Below are 12,747 nucleotides of genomic sequence, written 5' to 3'. Positions count from 1 at the left end.
CTTTTTTTGGTGTTAGTTCTAGAAGGTCTTGTAGGTCATCATAAAACCATTCAACTTCAGCTTCTTTGCCATTAGTGTTTGGGGCCTAGACTTGAATTATGTGATATTGAATGATTTGCCTTGGAAATAAACAGAGGTCATTGTGTCATTTTTGAGTTGGCACCCAGGTACTGCATTTCAGACTCTCTTGTTGATTATGAGGACTAGTCCATTTCTTCTAAGAGATTCTTGCCTACAGTCATAGATATAATGGTCATTTGAATTGAATTCACCCATTCCAGTCCATTTCACTGGTTGCTAAAATGTTGATGGTTCACTCTTTCCATCTCCTTTTTGACCACATCCAATTTACCTTGTTTCATGGACCTAACATTGCAGGTAGACAGTATTGTTCTTGACAGCATTAGACTTCACTTTCACCACCAGACACATCCACAGCTGGGCATTGTTTCCCCTTTGGCTCAGCATCTTTGTTCCTTCTGGAGCTGGAGAGTCAGACACAACTTAGCAACTGAACAGCAATGTTCTATTCTATATATGTACCACATCTTGATCTGTGGATGGACATTTAAGTTGCTTCCAGGTCTTTAGCTATTGTAAATAGTGCTACAGTGAACATTGGGTTGCATATGTCGTTTTGAATCATGGGTTTCTCAGAGTGTATGCCCAGTAGTGGGATTGCTGGTAGTTCTGGTTTTAACTTTTTAAGGAACCTCCATACTCTTCTCCGTAGTGGCTGTATGAATTTACATTCCCACCAGTATTGCAAGAGGGTTCCCTTTTCACCATATCCTCTGCAGCACTTAGGGATTTGTAGATTTTTCATCTTGAAGTTAAGTTTATTTGTTTAATTATATTTTCAGTTTATGAGTCTTTTTGCTGCGAGTGGTCTTTGTCTAGTCGCAGGGAGCAGGGGCTGCTCTTCATGGCTCATGGGCTTCTCGTGGTGGTGGCCTCTCTTGCTGGGATCATAGCTTCTAGGTGCACAGGCTTCACTATTTGCAGAGCTCTGGCTGAGCAGTTGTGGCGCACGGGCTTAGTTGCTCCAAGGCATGTGGGAGGCAGACCCATGTACTCTGCACTGGGAGGGGTTTCTTAGCCACTGTATCACCATGGAAGTCTGGGTTCGTAGATTTTTTGATGATGGCTATTTGGTGGTATCCCATTGTAGTTTGACTTGCATTTCTCTAATAATGAGCAATGGTGAGCATCTTTTCATGTTCATTGACCATCCATATGTCTTCTTTGGAAAAATTTCAGTTTAGGCTTTGTGCCCATTTATTGATTGGGTTATTATTATTATTATTATTTTTGATATAGAGCTGAATGAACTGCTGCTGTATTTTGGAGATTAATCCTTTGTCTGTTCCTTCATTTGCAAATATTTTCTCCCACTCTGAGGGTTGTCTTTTCATCTTGTTGATGGTTTCCTTTGCTCTGCAAAAGCTTTGAAGTTTAAATAGGTCCCATTTGTTAGTTGTGGTATATTTGATCATCTGTGAAAATGTCACACCACCATTGACAGGATATTATATATACCATTCTAACCATTGTAATGAATATATTTAAGAGGTCTTATTTCTGATATTCTTTGTCCTTATTGTGGTACTTGCCTTTATGCTAGAGACCCTAAGCAGTTCAGTAAGGCAAGAAAAATAAAAGGCAGTAATTAAGAAAGAACTGTCAAAACTCAGTAATTACAAAACAGACAACCCAATAAAAATGTGCAAAACATTTGAACAGACACTTCATAAAGAAGATATTTTATGGATGGTAAAAAAATAGTACATGAAAAGGAGCTCAGCATTATTAGGGGAATAGATATTGAAAGCACAATGAAATACTACTGCATATGAATTAAAATGGTAAAATATTAAAAATACTGACAATACCAGATATTGGAAAAGATGTAAAGAAACTGGTCTAAATGTAAAATGGTACAACAGTTTCTAAAACAATTAGATTCTTAAAAAGTATACCTACATCCATCTGCCATGCGGTTCAGTTATTTCACTCCTAGGTATTTTTCCAAGAGAAATGAAGGCATGTGTCCATATGAAGTCATAAATATAAACGTTCATAACAGTTTTAGTAGTAGTAGCTCCAAACTGGAGAAATGGCAGAGGTCCATCAACAGGCAGATGCGCATAGACAAATAGTGATCCATCTACATGATGGACTGTTATTTTTAACCAATAAAAAGGAACAATGACTGACACCCACAGTAACACGAGCAGATCATACAAAAAATCTGAAGGAAAGAATTTGTGTTAAAAAGTTAATTTATAATTACATTTCTAGAAAATTCCAGGAAAGGCAAACTAATCTATAGGGATCGATCAGATTGTTTAAGATTTGGTCAGGAGGGTAGGAAAGGGGGATGACCAAGGGACAACAAAGCTTTTTGGGTGATGGATATGTTCATTATCTTAATCATGGCGATGGTTTCATATGTATGTGTATCAGAAGTTACTGTATCACCTGCTTTAAATACATGGAGTTTATTGGGTATCATTTATACCTCAAGAAAGCTAAAAACAAAAATAAATAGTGTAGGCTCTGCCGTTAGAAAGTCTGGATAAAACAAGACTAGCAACAGGACCCGACTCTTAGGATTGTTATGAGGACTGTGGGTGGGGTTTTTTTTTTTTTTTTTTTGGTATGTTTGGTTGGTTTGGTTTTGGTTTTGGTTTGTTTTGTTTTTTAAAATATTTAGCTGTACTGGGGGAGTCTTTGTTGCGTCATGTGGAGATCTTTCCCGTGGATTGTCTAGTTGTGGCTTGTGGGCTTAGTTACTCTGCAGCAGGTAGGATCTTAGTTCCCTGACTGGGGATCAAACCCATGTCCCCTGCAGTGCAAAGCAGATTCTTAACCACTGGATCACCGGGGAAGTCTCGGGTTTTGATATGTGTTCAGAGGCTGAACCAGGGCCTGACTCTCTTCACCACTTGAAATGACTGTATCTCATTTTCTAGTGTATCATAAACTCTCAGCAAGCAAGGCACCACACCCCTGCCATCATCTTGCCTAGTTTGAAACTCAGCATGAGTTTTATGTTACACGTATTACACAGAGCGGTGTGAAAGCATTTTGAGGAACTTTACATTGTTTAGTAATAGAATCAGTATCCAAACATGTACAGCATGGATAAAGACTGAAAACAGAACTGTGGAATTTGGTATACACTGCTTTGGACTAATTTGTGTATTATGGTATTTACATGTTTAGAATTATACGGGAAGTATTTTAAATGTTACATTGTCTTAAAGTTGTCTTTATTTTTATACTTCTATATAAATGTGTGTGTATGTGTATCACACGTATTCCCTGAAAATGGTTTCCTTTGGGCACTCTAATGTCCCTGTCCCCCTGGTTTCTTTGACTTATTTTAGAAGGCCGTTAAGTCCTTGGGAAAATCACTTATGTCATCAGTGAGGAATGCCACCAAAATAGCTTCTCACTTAAGTTCCCATCCCCAGAGCTAACCCACAGGAGGTTCTGATAAATTCAAATATTTAATAACTTGTATTTTTCTTTCTCCTCTACCACAGGCCCTCTGGTCCTGGAGGCAAGATCGTGTGGTGGATTCTTGGCAGGCAGCAGTCTGTGGGGCTTTTGCAGGTGCAAAGGATTATATTATACTGGGAAAGACCAAGAAGGGGGAGGAAAATGTGAAAATATTAACTATGCAAAAACAACAGTCTTCAGAAATTCCACATTGTTTAGAAAAAGAGAGCTCCACTAGTTTGAGAAAAGAGTGTCTGGGTGGGTGTTGTGGGGGGAGGACCTCCGGCTAAAAAGGTGTCTGCCTGAAAGACAGCCAATTTGTTTTTGACAAATTTTTCGTTTTCTTTTTATGAAAGCCTTCACTCAGGCCCGTGGATTATCTTGAAGATAATGTAGCAAGGCCTCTCTGCGAAGAGCCGAGCTATGGGTGCAGGGCTCCCAGTGCAGCTGTCTGCCTCGAGCACTTCTTGGGGGGCTTCAGCGAATTCTGCAGGAGGCAGTGATTCACGGTCCGTGTGACATGTTTGACAGCCTCGTAGATTAACTAGTGTCAGGAGAGCAGAGGCTGCTCCACAACTTACCGAAGGCTAAACTGCACGGTGTAGAAAATACGGAGATCTAAACATCTGGGCATTTTTCTAGACATTAAACAAAGAGTAGAGTGACAATATGCAATGTCGTGCTATCCATCACTTTGTCATACGCATTTTCCAGTGAGGTTTTAGGGAGGACGCAGAGACTGGAAAGAATTTAGTGAGTGAGAGGTGTAACAGTCTGAGAGAGAAAGGCATTTTGTTGTTGCAAATAAAGGTAAGTGAGAATTATAGTTGAAATAAATTGAAATGGAGATTTGTCAGAAAACTATGAACTGCTGGTTTTGATGTAGACCCCATAAACTGACAGATACATGGGCTTAGGATACCAGCTTGAAAGAAAAAAATTCATTTCCAATTTAATGGTCGTTGGATGGACTTCTTGTTATAGTAATCAGGAAAACAGAAAACATACATTTTTATAGGATCCTGTAGTAATAATTGGATCCATCTGACTTGCAGAATTGATAATCCAGAATAAGACTATTGCCTGTAGATACGAAGCCAGCTCGGATTGATTATGATGGGCGATTGTTTCCACATGATCCATGTCCTTAGCTGTGTTAAGTGGGTAGGTGGTCTTCATTTGTTTGCCAGTGGTCAGGAGTCCTTACTCCCCGGGACTTACGAGGGTCTGTCTGTGGACCCCCTCTGGGGCCTGGGGGCAAAGTGAGCATTCTGGAAATTGAGTCATACTGGATAAGGAAGGCCACTTCTTAAAGTGAACATACTGTAAATTGTCCGTATGTTAAAACAAATGTATATTTTTTTCTGGTCTCTTTCTTTAAGGAGCTGATTCAAAGATGTACTTGCAGCTGTACCATTCCTCTTAAGGACATGTGTGTTCATTACGGTTCCTTTTTGTGAGAAATGTCGTATGATAGGCAGTAAGCATTTAGTTTAGTCAGAGGTGGCAGGAGGTGGGGATGCGGCAGAAGGGGGAGAAACTTGGTATCAGTGATCTCAGGGGTCTCGGCTGGCAGCCGCTTGAAGCAGGGTTTTGGTCCTGGCCAGAGATGGAGAACGGGTCACGGTGGTGAGAGCACCAAATCTTAGCCAGTAGACCAGTGGTCAGTGACAAGACCCTGGCTTTTCAACTTTGCAGAAGAAAATTCCCACAGAGATGAAAGGTGAAGTATTTATTAGGTGGAAAAAAGAGTACAGTACGCGTGGACAGGAACACCCAGGGGCAGACTTAGAGTCCCCGAGGCGTGCCCTCGGGGCAGCGTGAATTACTGTAATGAGGCATTTCTTCCAGCTTTCCTTTGGCCAGTCATTTTGGTTTGCCCGGTTCACAGCCCATATTTGGTATATCTCAGGATTCTTCTGTGTGCGCGCACATGTCTGTTAGCCAAGATGGATTCTACTGCAGAGGTTTATGCGTGGAGCATCTCTTAACGTCACTCCCCTTTGATCTCCAAGACCTTTTCTGCGCATTTGTGGTTGGGGAGGTCGCCTGACTTTGAGAATGAGAACTATGTGATCTGGGCAGGGCTCAGCCTCCATCCTGCGGCTGTCACCTTGGAGTTTCAGTCCACAGGGAGTGAGTCTCCGATCACTTTACCCTGAGTTGGGGAGAGGTGGGCAGTCTGCTTCCTGCATCACCAGCATCCACTGTCTGGGTCAGTGGGGAAACTGGGACCGGGGCAGCCAATGGATTCGCCCAGAGCTGCAGCCTCTAGTGCTGGCTGACCTGGCCGAGTCACAGAGCTGCAGACCTCTGTTCTGCCCGCAGCTGAGGAAGGAGACTTCGGGGCCTTGCCAGGCACCAGTTTCCTTACCTGTGACATAGAATCACCTGTCCCTCCAAGAAGAGGTTGTTGCTGGGATAGGTGATAGCGTGTGGTGGTCTTTAGTCGCTTAGTCATGTCTGACTCTTTTGTGACCCCATAGACTGTAGCCCGCCAGGCTCCTCTGTGCATGGGATTCTCCAGGCAAGAACACTAGAGCGGGTAGCCATGCCCTCCTCCAGGGGATCCTCCCGGCCTAGGGATAGAACACGTATCTGCTGCACTGGCAGGCAGATTCTTTGCCACTCAGCTACCTGGGAAGCCCCTGCATGGCGTGTTAGTGTTTGGTAATCTGTAGAACTACATTTAAGGAATTACTATTTCAGTAAAAACAGCTAACACCCAGGAAATGAAAAGATGTCATCATAGTAGTTCTTAATTGCATAGAGGGAAGAAAGCACATTAATAAATTTAGTATACCTAATCATTGCCTCTACTAGGGTATAGGTTTAAAAGCTCCTCCAAGACAATTACCTTATTTTTTCAGCTGACGTCTGATAGGAATTTGCCCAAGGTCTGCAGAAAATTGTTAGTAGATGTACATGTCTTGAACAGAAGACAAAATTAAATAGGTTTCTTGTTTACATTCCTTGTTTTGAAATTTTAGTTGATACAAATATTGACCCTGAGGAACAAGGTTACTGTTTAAAAACCTTTCTAAAAGATTAGCATAATTGGAAAATACTTCACATTGTGGAAAAGTGATATCCTGTAAGAATTTGCTGCAAGATTGTGTACTACACGGTATAGAGACGTGAGTCACGACTTGTCACGTTGGGCAGCCCATAAGATCTGGCATGCTCATCCGCTGCACTTCCAGATGTTTTCGCCTTACATGGCCATACAGGCAATGATAAAACTTGCCCTTAAACCAGAAATCTCATTTCTCATTCCTGTGTGCTTTTCCAAGTTTAAGCTCATTAAATTATCATAGACAAAGCACTCTCTGGTCATTCTTGGAGCTGTTTGGTGCCCATGCTTGCTTTATGAACCACTTGGCACAAATATCCAAAAATGTCCCTTGAGATTGGAGGTGTTGATGGCTTGTCATGCTCAGAAATTCCCTTGGCCTCTGGTCAGGGGTTAAATTAGGGAGGGGGGGGGAATGAACTTTGAAACTGTTGCCAGCTTCCTCACTTCAAGTTAACTCCTAAACATAAAACCATTCAGTCTGCATAATTATGACATCTGCTGTAGTGACATTTGCTATCCTAATGTTCTTTGATTAATTTCCTGTAATGAACGCTTACACGCTCTGGGAGAAGGAAGGAAAGCCATGACCTGAAATTCTGTAACAGGGTGAAGGATTATCTGGGTAACAACTGACAGGGCCCAGGACAGTCTAAAGAAATGGAAACACGTTTGTTGCCATTGTTGTTGCTGAAGCCCCGGTTGTTGGGGGCTCTCCGCTGGAGCAGCCCTCCCGCCCCCAGCTAGTGCGCGGCAGCCCCCGGCCGCTGTGCCCGCCCCACGCCCCAGCAGATGTGGGAGGGGACAGCTCCAGACGTACTGGAGGCAGGTGGCCCCTTTGGACGGGAGAGGACCCTGAGGACACGTGAGATGTTGTTTCGCTGTAAAAATCTAATTTCCCCTGAATCTGGTTCTTGGAAGCAGTTAGCCTAACATTAAGTACAAACGTATCTCTAGTGGAACACATAGAAAATTGTTTCACATGTGATTTGAACACTAAAAGTAGCCCGCAGTTGCTATACCAAATAATTATTTCCTGTCTAATACGTTAGTGTGTTCCTTGTATTTATTACCAGAGGTTTACAGTTCCCTTAAGTAAAATGTAGAAAATAACTACATTTTAACTGAAAATACAGCCCCGCTGCTCCCTCCCCATTATGACCGGTTATTCTATTACATGATCTTCACAAGTCCTTCTTACAGCCTCATAAAAAAAACACTGTGAGGTCTGTGAATTAAAGCAGTCTTTGATATTTGAAGACATTTAAATTGACATTAATAACTTTAATAAAATAAAGTTTCCTTCATGGTAGTAAAATTAGGACCTATTTCAGCATATGTGTTTTTGTCTCACTTTTCTTCATGTTACTTTCAGGAAACAAATCACTGGGAGAATATTGGCAGGCACCTACAGTAAAGGAATGGTGAACTTCACTAATGGCCAAAATAAGTTCAATTTACAGTATCCAAATTTAGTAGAAGACAAATACTTTTCAACATGAGTGACTTGTGAGAGCTTGAGTGGTCAAACTGATGATGTCCTTGTCAATTTTTAAGCCTTTTTTTAGTTGGTTTAGGTCAGTTTGAAACGTTTTCAAACAGGAAAATGGTTATGCACTTAGGAATTTAAACAACTGGACAAATTTGTGTTTGTCTTATTCCTATATCAAAGTCACTGTGTAATGAAACAGTACTGCTTTTGGAGCCAAGATACATGTGACTTTGAGTATCGAAGGCAGAGTAAATGGTTAAGTGGTTTAAAAAAATAGTAGCGTTTGAGGATTGAGTCCACAAAATTTAAAAAATACTTGCAGTTTAGCAGGTCTCTGAATTTCAGGCACCTTTTGAACTGGGAGGAAAACGTTTCACATTCATAACTCAGAGGTGGCTAAAGTAAAAGGCAGCCTAGTATATATACATGGTTCTGGTTTTACTCTTTAGCCCTAAGATTTGTGCCCTTCTGGGTATATCTTTCAAGAAGTCAGCAGCATAATAAATAACATAATGTTACCAAATGGAGGAGGTTCGGTTTAATGATCTTATTTCAGCAACATATTTAGAAAGATATTTGGCAGAGATCAAATGACCTCCTTGTCCACACAACCCAGAACTTAGAGGGAGAGGCTGCTGTTTCTGGAGCATCCTTCACACACGTGTTATGTTCGCTCTTAGGAAACTGTCCAACCTCACTGTGGGTCATGGAAGCTGAATCTTTAGAAAACCCTTTTGGGCTTACTGATTCAGTCTTTTTTGGGACTTTGGGGGTCTGCAATCTCTCTGTATCATATTGAATAAAATATTGATACCATGTACCATGATTTCTGTTAAAAAAAAGTCTTCCAGTTCCTCTGTCTATACATACAGACCCCTTTAAAATATGTGGATTCTTTTAAAGATCCAGTTGGCAGTCACGGAATTTAAATAAAGAGGACAGAGCCATAAGGAAGAGTTTGGGCTTGAATCAGGACTGACTCCAACAAGAAACGAGTTTAGAAATCTTGTTACTCTAGCTGTTCTGTTGACCAGAAGTCTGGAAATACAGAAAAAAGTACTCTCTTAACCGTTAAAAACCCAGCCATGTATACCAAAAGCCCCCACAGCAACACGCGTTTCCCTTTGCCAGTTTTGCCTCAGAGCAGAAACCACAGCAGCGTTTTGGAGTCAGATTAGAGAAGATAGGCCCGTGGAAGGCACGGACCCCTGAGACCCAGGGGGAGCAGCAGTGCCTCTCAGACGGGGCGGGGTCTGACCGCAGATTCCCCGGTGCGCACAGAGGTTTGCGAGCTGCTTCCCAAGAGAGCAAGATGCGTTGCGGGGCCTGTTTTTGAACTTGAGCATATAAAACGTTGTCCCGTCACCTCTCTGATGTGCAGTGAGACCCCACTGCCACGCGGCAGAGCGTGTGGGTAAAGATTGTGCACGTGTGCTTCCTATTCTGGAATCAGTCAAGTGGATGTAATGATACAGAAGTATTTTTGGCAGAGTTACGAGGAATTCTAGAATAAAAATTATAAAATGCCCTGTAATGTGGTGAACAATGCCTTGCTTGTGTGTGGCGTGTTTTTATGTGCACAGGTGGCTTTGCAGCTGCAGTCACCACGCCTCTGGACGTGGCCAAAACAAGAATCATGTTGGCAAAGGTAAGTGGTAAAATAATGTATCGGAGACACAACAGATGCTTGTCTCCGTTAGGGCCAGGGCTTATATGTATATACAGTGAACAAAGGTGGCGATAATACCTGTAAGTTAACAGCCTTACGCTGCCTGTTGAATCACGAATGGAACTGCCTTTGGACAAAGCACTATCCACAGGAATCGCTGTCTTTTTGACATCACTGTCCTCCGTATTATGTGAACAGGTAGGGCTGGTAGGGCCTCTGGCTGGTAATACTGTTTTCAGAAACTCCCTGTTTTTACTGGTGACAGTCCTGAGGCTCAGAGAGTTGGCCTGCTTCACGCCAGGCAGCAAGTATGAGGCTCTGAACTTATATCATGCTTATTAAGCTTTCACCAGATGAATTAGGACAGTTTTCAGAACTGTTAACAAATGCCATGAAGAAAAATTATCTTTAAAAAAAACTGCATCAAGACTTCAGAGAAGTCCATGGAACATAGCTGAACCAAAACAGTGACTGAAGGGTCATGCCCTGTGGAAAAGCGGGAGAAATAAAGACACAGTCGCAGTATGAAGCTTCACAGGGCAAAGCCAGTTTTAAGCTGAATGTAGTGTTCTTTATTAAATGTGTGCATTAGCCACTTAGAGAAGTTTCATAATACCATTATCCTGATTACTCCCCGTCCTTCTCAGATCAATTATACCGCTTCTCATTGGTTTCCTGGTTAGTAGTTGTATGTGAATTGTCTGGGGAAGCTCTGCTCGTTGGTTGATGGTGAGAGAACTCACCTGGAAAAGCTGCTTCGGGTGGGATTTGGGCCAGATCAGTGCTTGCTGGCAGCTTTGGATGTGAGGGCTTCTAGTCCAGTGAGAGCCAGGGAGCTGACTCCCGGGGACTCCCCAGTCTGCCGGAAGCTGTCCTAGGGGAGGGTGTTGGGGAGCCAGCTGTACGTGGGTTGGGGAATTTTGTGAGCTGATGTCTTCGCTTTGTCTTTCCTTGCAGGCTGGTTCCAGCACCGCGAGCGGGAACATCCTCTCTGCCCTGCACGCGGTTTGGCGGACACAGGGGCTGTCGGGGTAAGGCCTCCTCCTCTAGCCCAGTGCCAGGCACACCCGTCCTTCTTCCTTCCGCTCGTCCTGATCGTAGGAGACGTCATGTCTGATGTTGCGTGTGTGAGGTGCTGTTACACAGTCGAGCTGACGCAGTGTTGCGGCCAGTGAGTCCCATCTCAGTGGCGGGCGATGTCCGTGTGTGTGGCCTCTGCCGGGTTCTGGGCTGCAGCAGTGAGAAGGCCAGTGTCCGCTTGTGTAAGGTAGGACCCGAGTGACGAAGGTAGCGTTGTTAGAAGAAAGCATTTGTGGTTTGGGACACTTTACCTATTATTAGTTATCACCTTCAACATAGCACAGTGCGTGACACCTCCCTTGAAGCCCACCGCTTTGTATCATCAGCCAAGTGCTTCATACTCATAGCGTGGTGTCCTGCAAAGCTCTCTTTAAAATGCTATTTCAGTAGTGCTTTTACAATATGCAAACCTGTCCAAGCGCTTCCCCGGTGGCTCAGCAGTAAAGAATCTGCCTGCAGTGCGGGAGACACAGGCTTGATCCCTGAGTTAGGAAGATTCTCTGGAGAAGAAGTGGCTACTCTCTCCAGTATTCTTGCCTGGGAAATCCCATGCACAGAGGAGCCTGGCAGGCTACAGTCCATGGGACAGAACCAAGCAACTAAGCACCAAAGCTGTCTACAGGTTGGGATCTATACAGATGGGTGATATCATGGTTCTCTCTGGAATCATCTCCAGGGATTTTCCTGAGAGCCCAGCCTCCGTTCAGGGAAGGTTGAAGGGAGCCTGGTCACAAGGCTGGTATGAAACAGCCAAGCCACAGTAGTGCCGCCACCTCGTCACAGAGCTGTGTCCATCGGTTATGTGGCTAGTTTTGTGTCCATTTGGCAGGTTTTGTTGCAGCTGGTTGAGTCTGGAAAGCCTGGTGCAGGTCAGCCAGGCCCAGGCGAGGGGCTTCTGCAGGAGAGCCCCGTCCTCTGTTCACAGCAGCTGGTGGTGTGGCCTCAGGGACTGTGCCTCCTCGCGGTGGGTGCTGTGCGTCCGAAGGACACGGGGTGTGGAGGCGAGGCCGGGCCACCCGAGGAGTGGGTGAGCCCGGGAGGGCAGGGCCGTAGCTCGTCTGTCCTGAGTCAGTGACTCCCGGCTGATCGATGGTGAGGACATAGCAGTGTAGTTGCTCATAGTTGAGACACGTCTATTTTGATGTTAGTTCCTCCTGAAGAAAGAAATAGTGTGTGTGGGGGGGAAGAGCTATGAGATAGCCCAGAAAAGATTCTTTGGGCTTTAGATAGTGACTGGGCCACACAGAGGTGTTGCATGCAGTAGCTTTTTTAGGTCATCATGTCAGACTGCCGAATTTTACTCATTTGTATTGATATCATTCTTAAGAGTCTCTGGCAACTGTTGGTCTCTGCCCTAGACCGTGGCCCTGTGGAGTCTGAGCGGGGCTGTAGCCTGCCTGCCGTTTTCAGGAAGGTGCTGATGTGTGTGGGCGTGGCCTTGTTGGCAGGACCGTGGCACCAGAATCTCGCAGAGGAGGGGTTTCCCTGAGATGATCAAAACCTAACCTTCCCTGTCCTGGTGGTGGTGTCACTGGCTGCTCCCTCATGGGACCAAGCCAGGATCGCAGGCAGAGAGACAGGGTGTCATCCTCATGCAGAGGGCCTGTCCCTGCCATCAGCCCTGTGAAGGGATCTCATCTTCCAGAAGCTTCTTGAGTCTTGGGCTTCCATTGGTATGCCCAATGTGGTCCTTGGCAGAGTGTTCATTAGCTTCTCATTAATGTGATAAGAGAGAAATAATTTGACAAGGGAACTGTAACTAAAGGCAAAGAAGCAAAGGCCCTGCCAGTGTGGGCAGCTGTTCTGAGCAGTGGGCCTGAGCTTCTGCTGCTTCCTCTGTCCTCCGCGCAGAGCCCCCGGGGCCCCTGGTGGTCCTGGAACACGCCTCCCGGCTTTGCAGAGGGTTCCAGTTACCTTGCAGGTACA

General features: G+C 44.3%; 1 protein-coding gene across 10 annotated transcripts in view; it reads left to right on the top strand.

The window, feature by feature from the left end:
* SLC25A26 (solute carrier family 25 member 26) overlaps nt 1-12,747 on the top strand; it is a 146,780-nt gene that overhangs the window by 130,486 nt on the left and 3,547 nt on the right. For 3 of the 10 annotated variants that reach the window (NM_001103297.1, XM_005222684.5, XM_024983007.2), the window contains 3 exons: nt 3,552-3,621; nt 9,656-9,720; nt 10,699-10,772. In NM_001103297.1, the coding sequence (NP_001096767.1) occupies nt 3,552-3,621; nt 9,656-9,720; nt 10,699-10,772 (209 nt within the window). The remainder of the gene's footprint in view (nt 1-3,551; nt 3,622-9,655; nt 9,721-10,698; nt 10,773-12,747) is intronic. The other 7 variants (XM_059879847.1, XM_059879846.1, XM_059879848.1 and 4 more) reach the window with 3 other exon arrangements.

Source organism: Bos taurus, chromosome 22 (genome assembly GCF_002263795.3).
Source record: "Bos taurus isolate L1 Dominette 01449 registration number 42190680 breed Hereford chromosome 22, ARS-UCD2.0, whole genome shotgun sequence".
NCBI classification, from domain to species: Eukaryota; Metazoa; Chordata; class Mammalia; order Artiodactyla; family Bovidae; genus Bos; species Bos taurus.
This window is presented reverse-complemented; position numbering and strand designations above follow the sequence as displayed.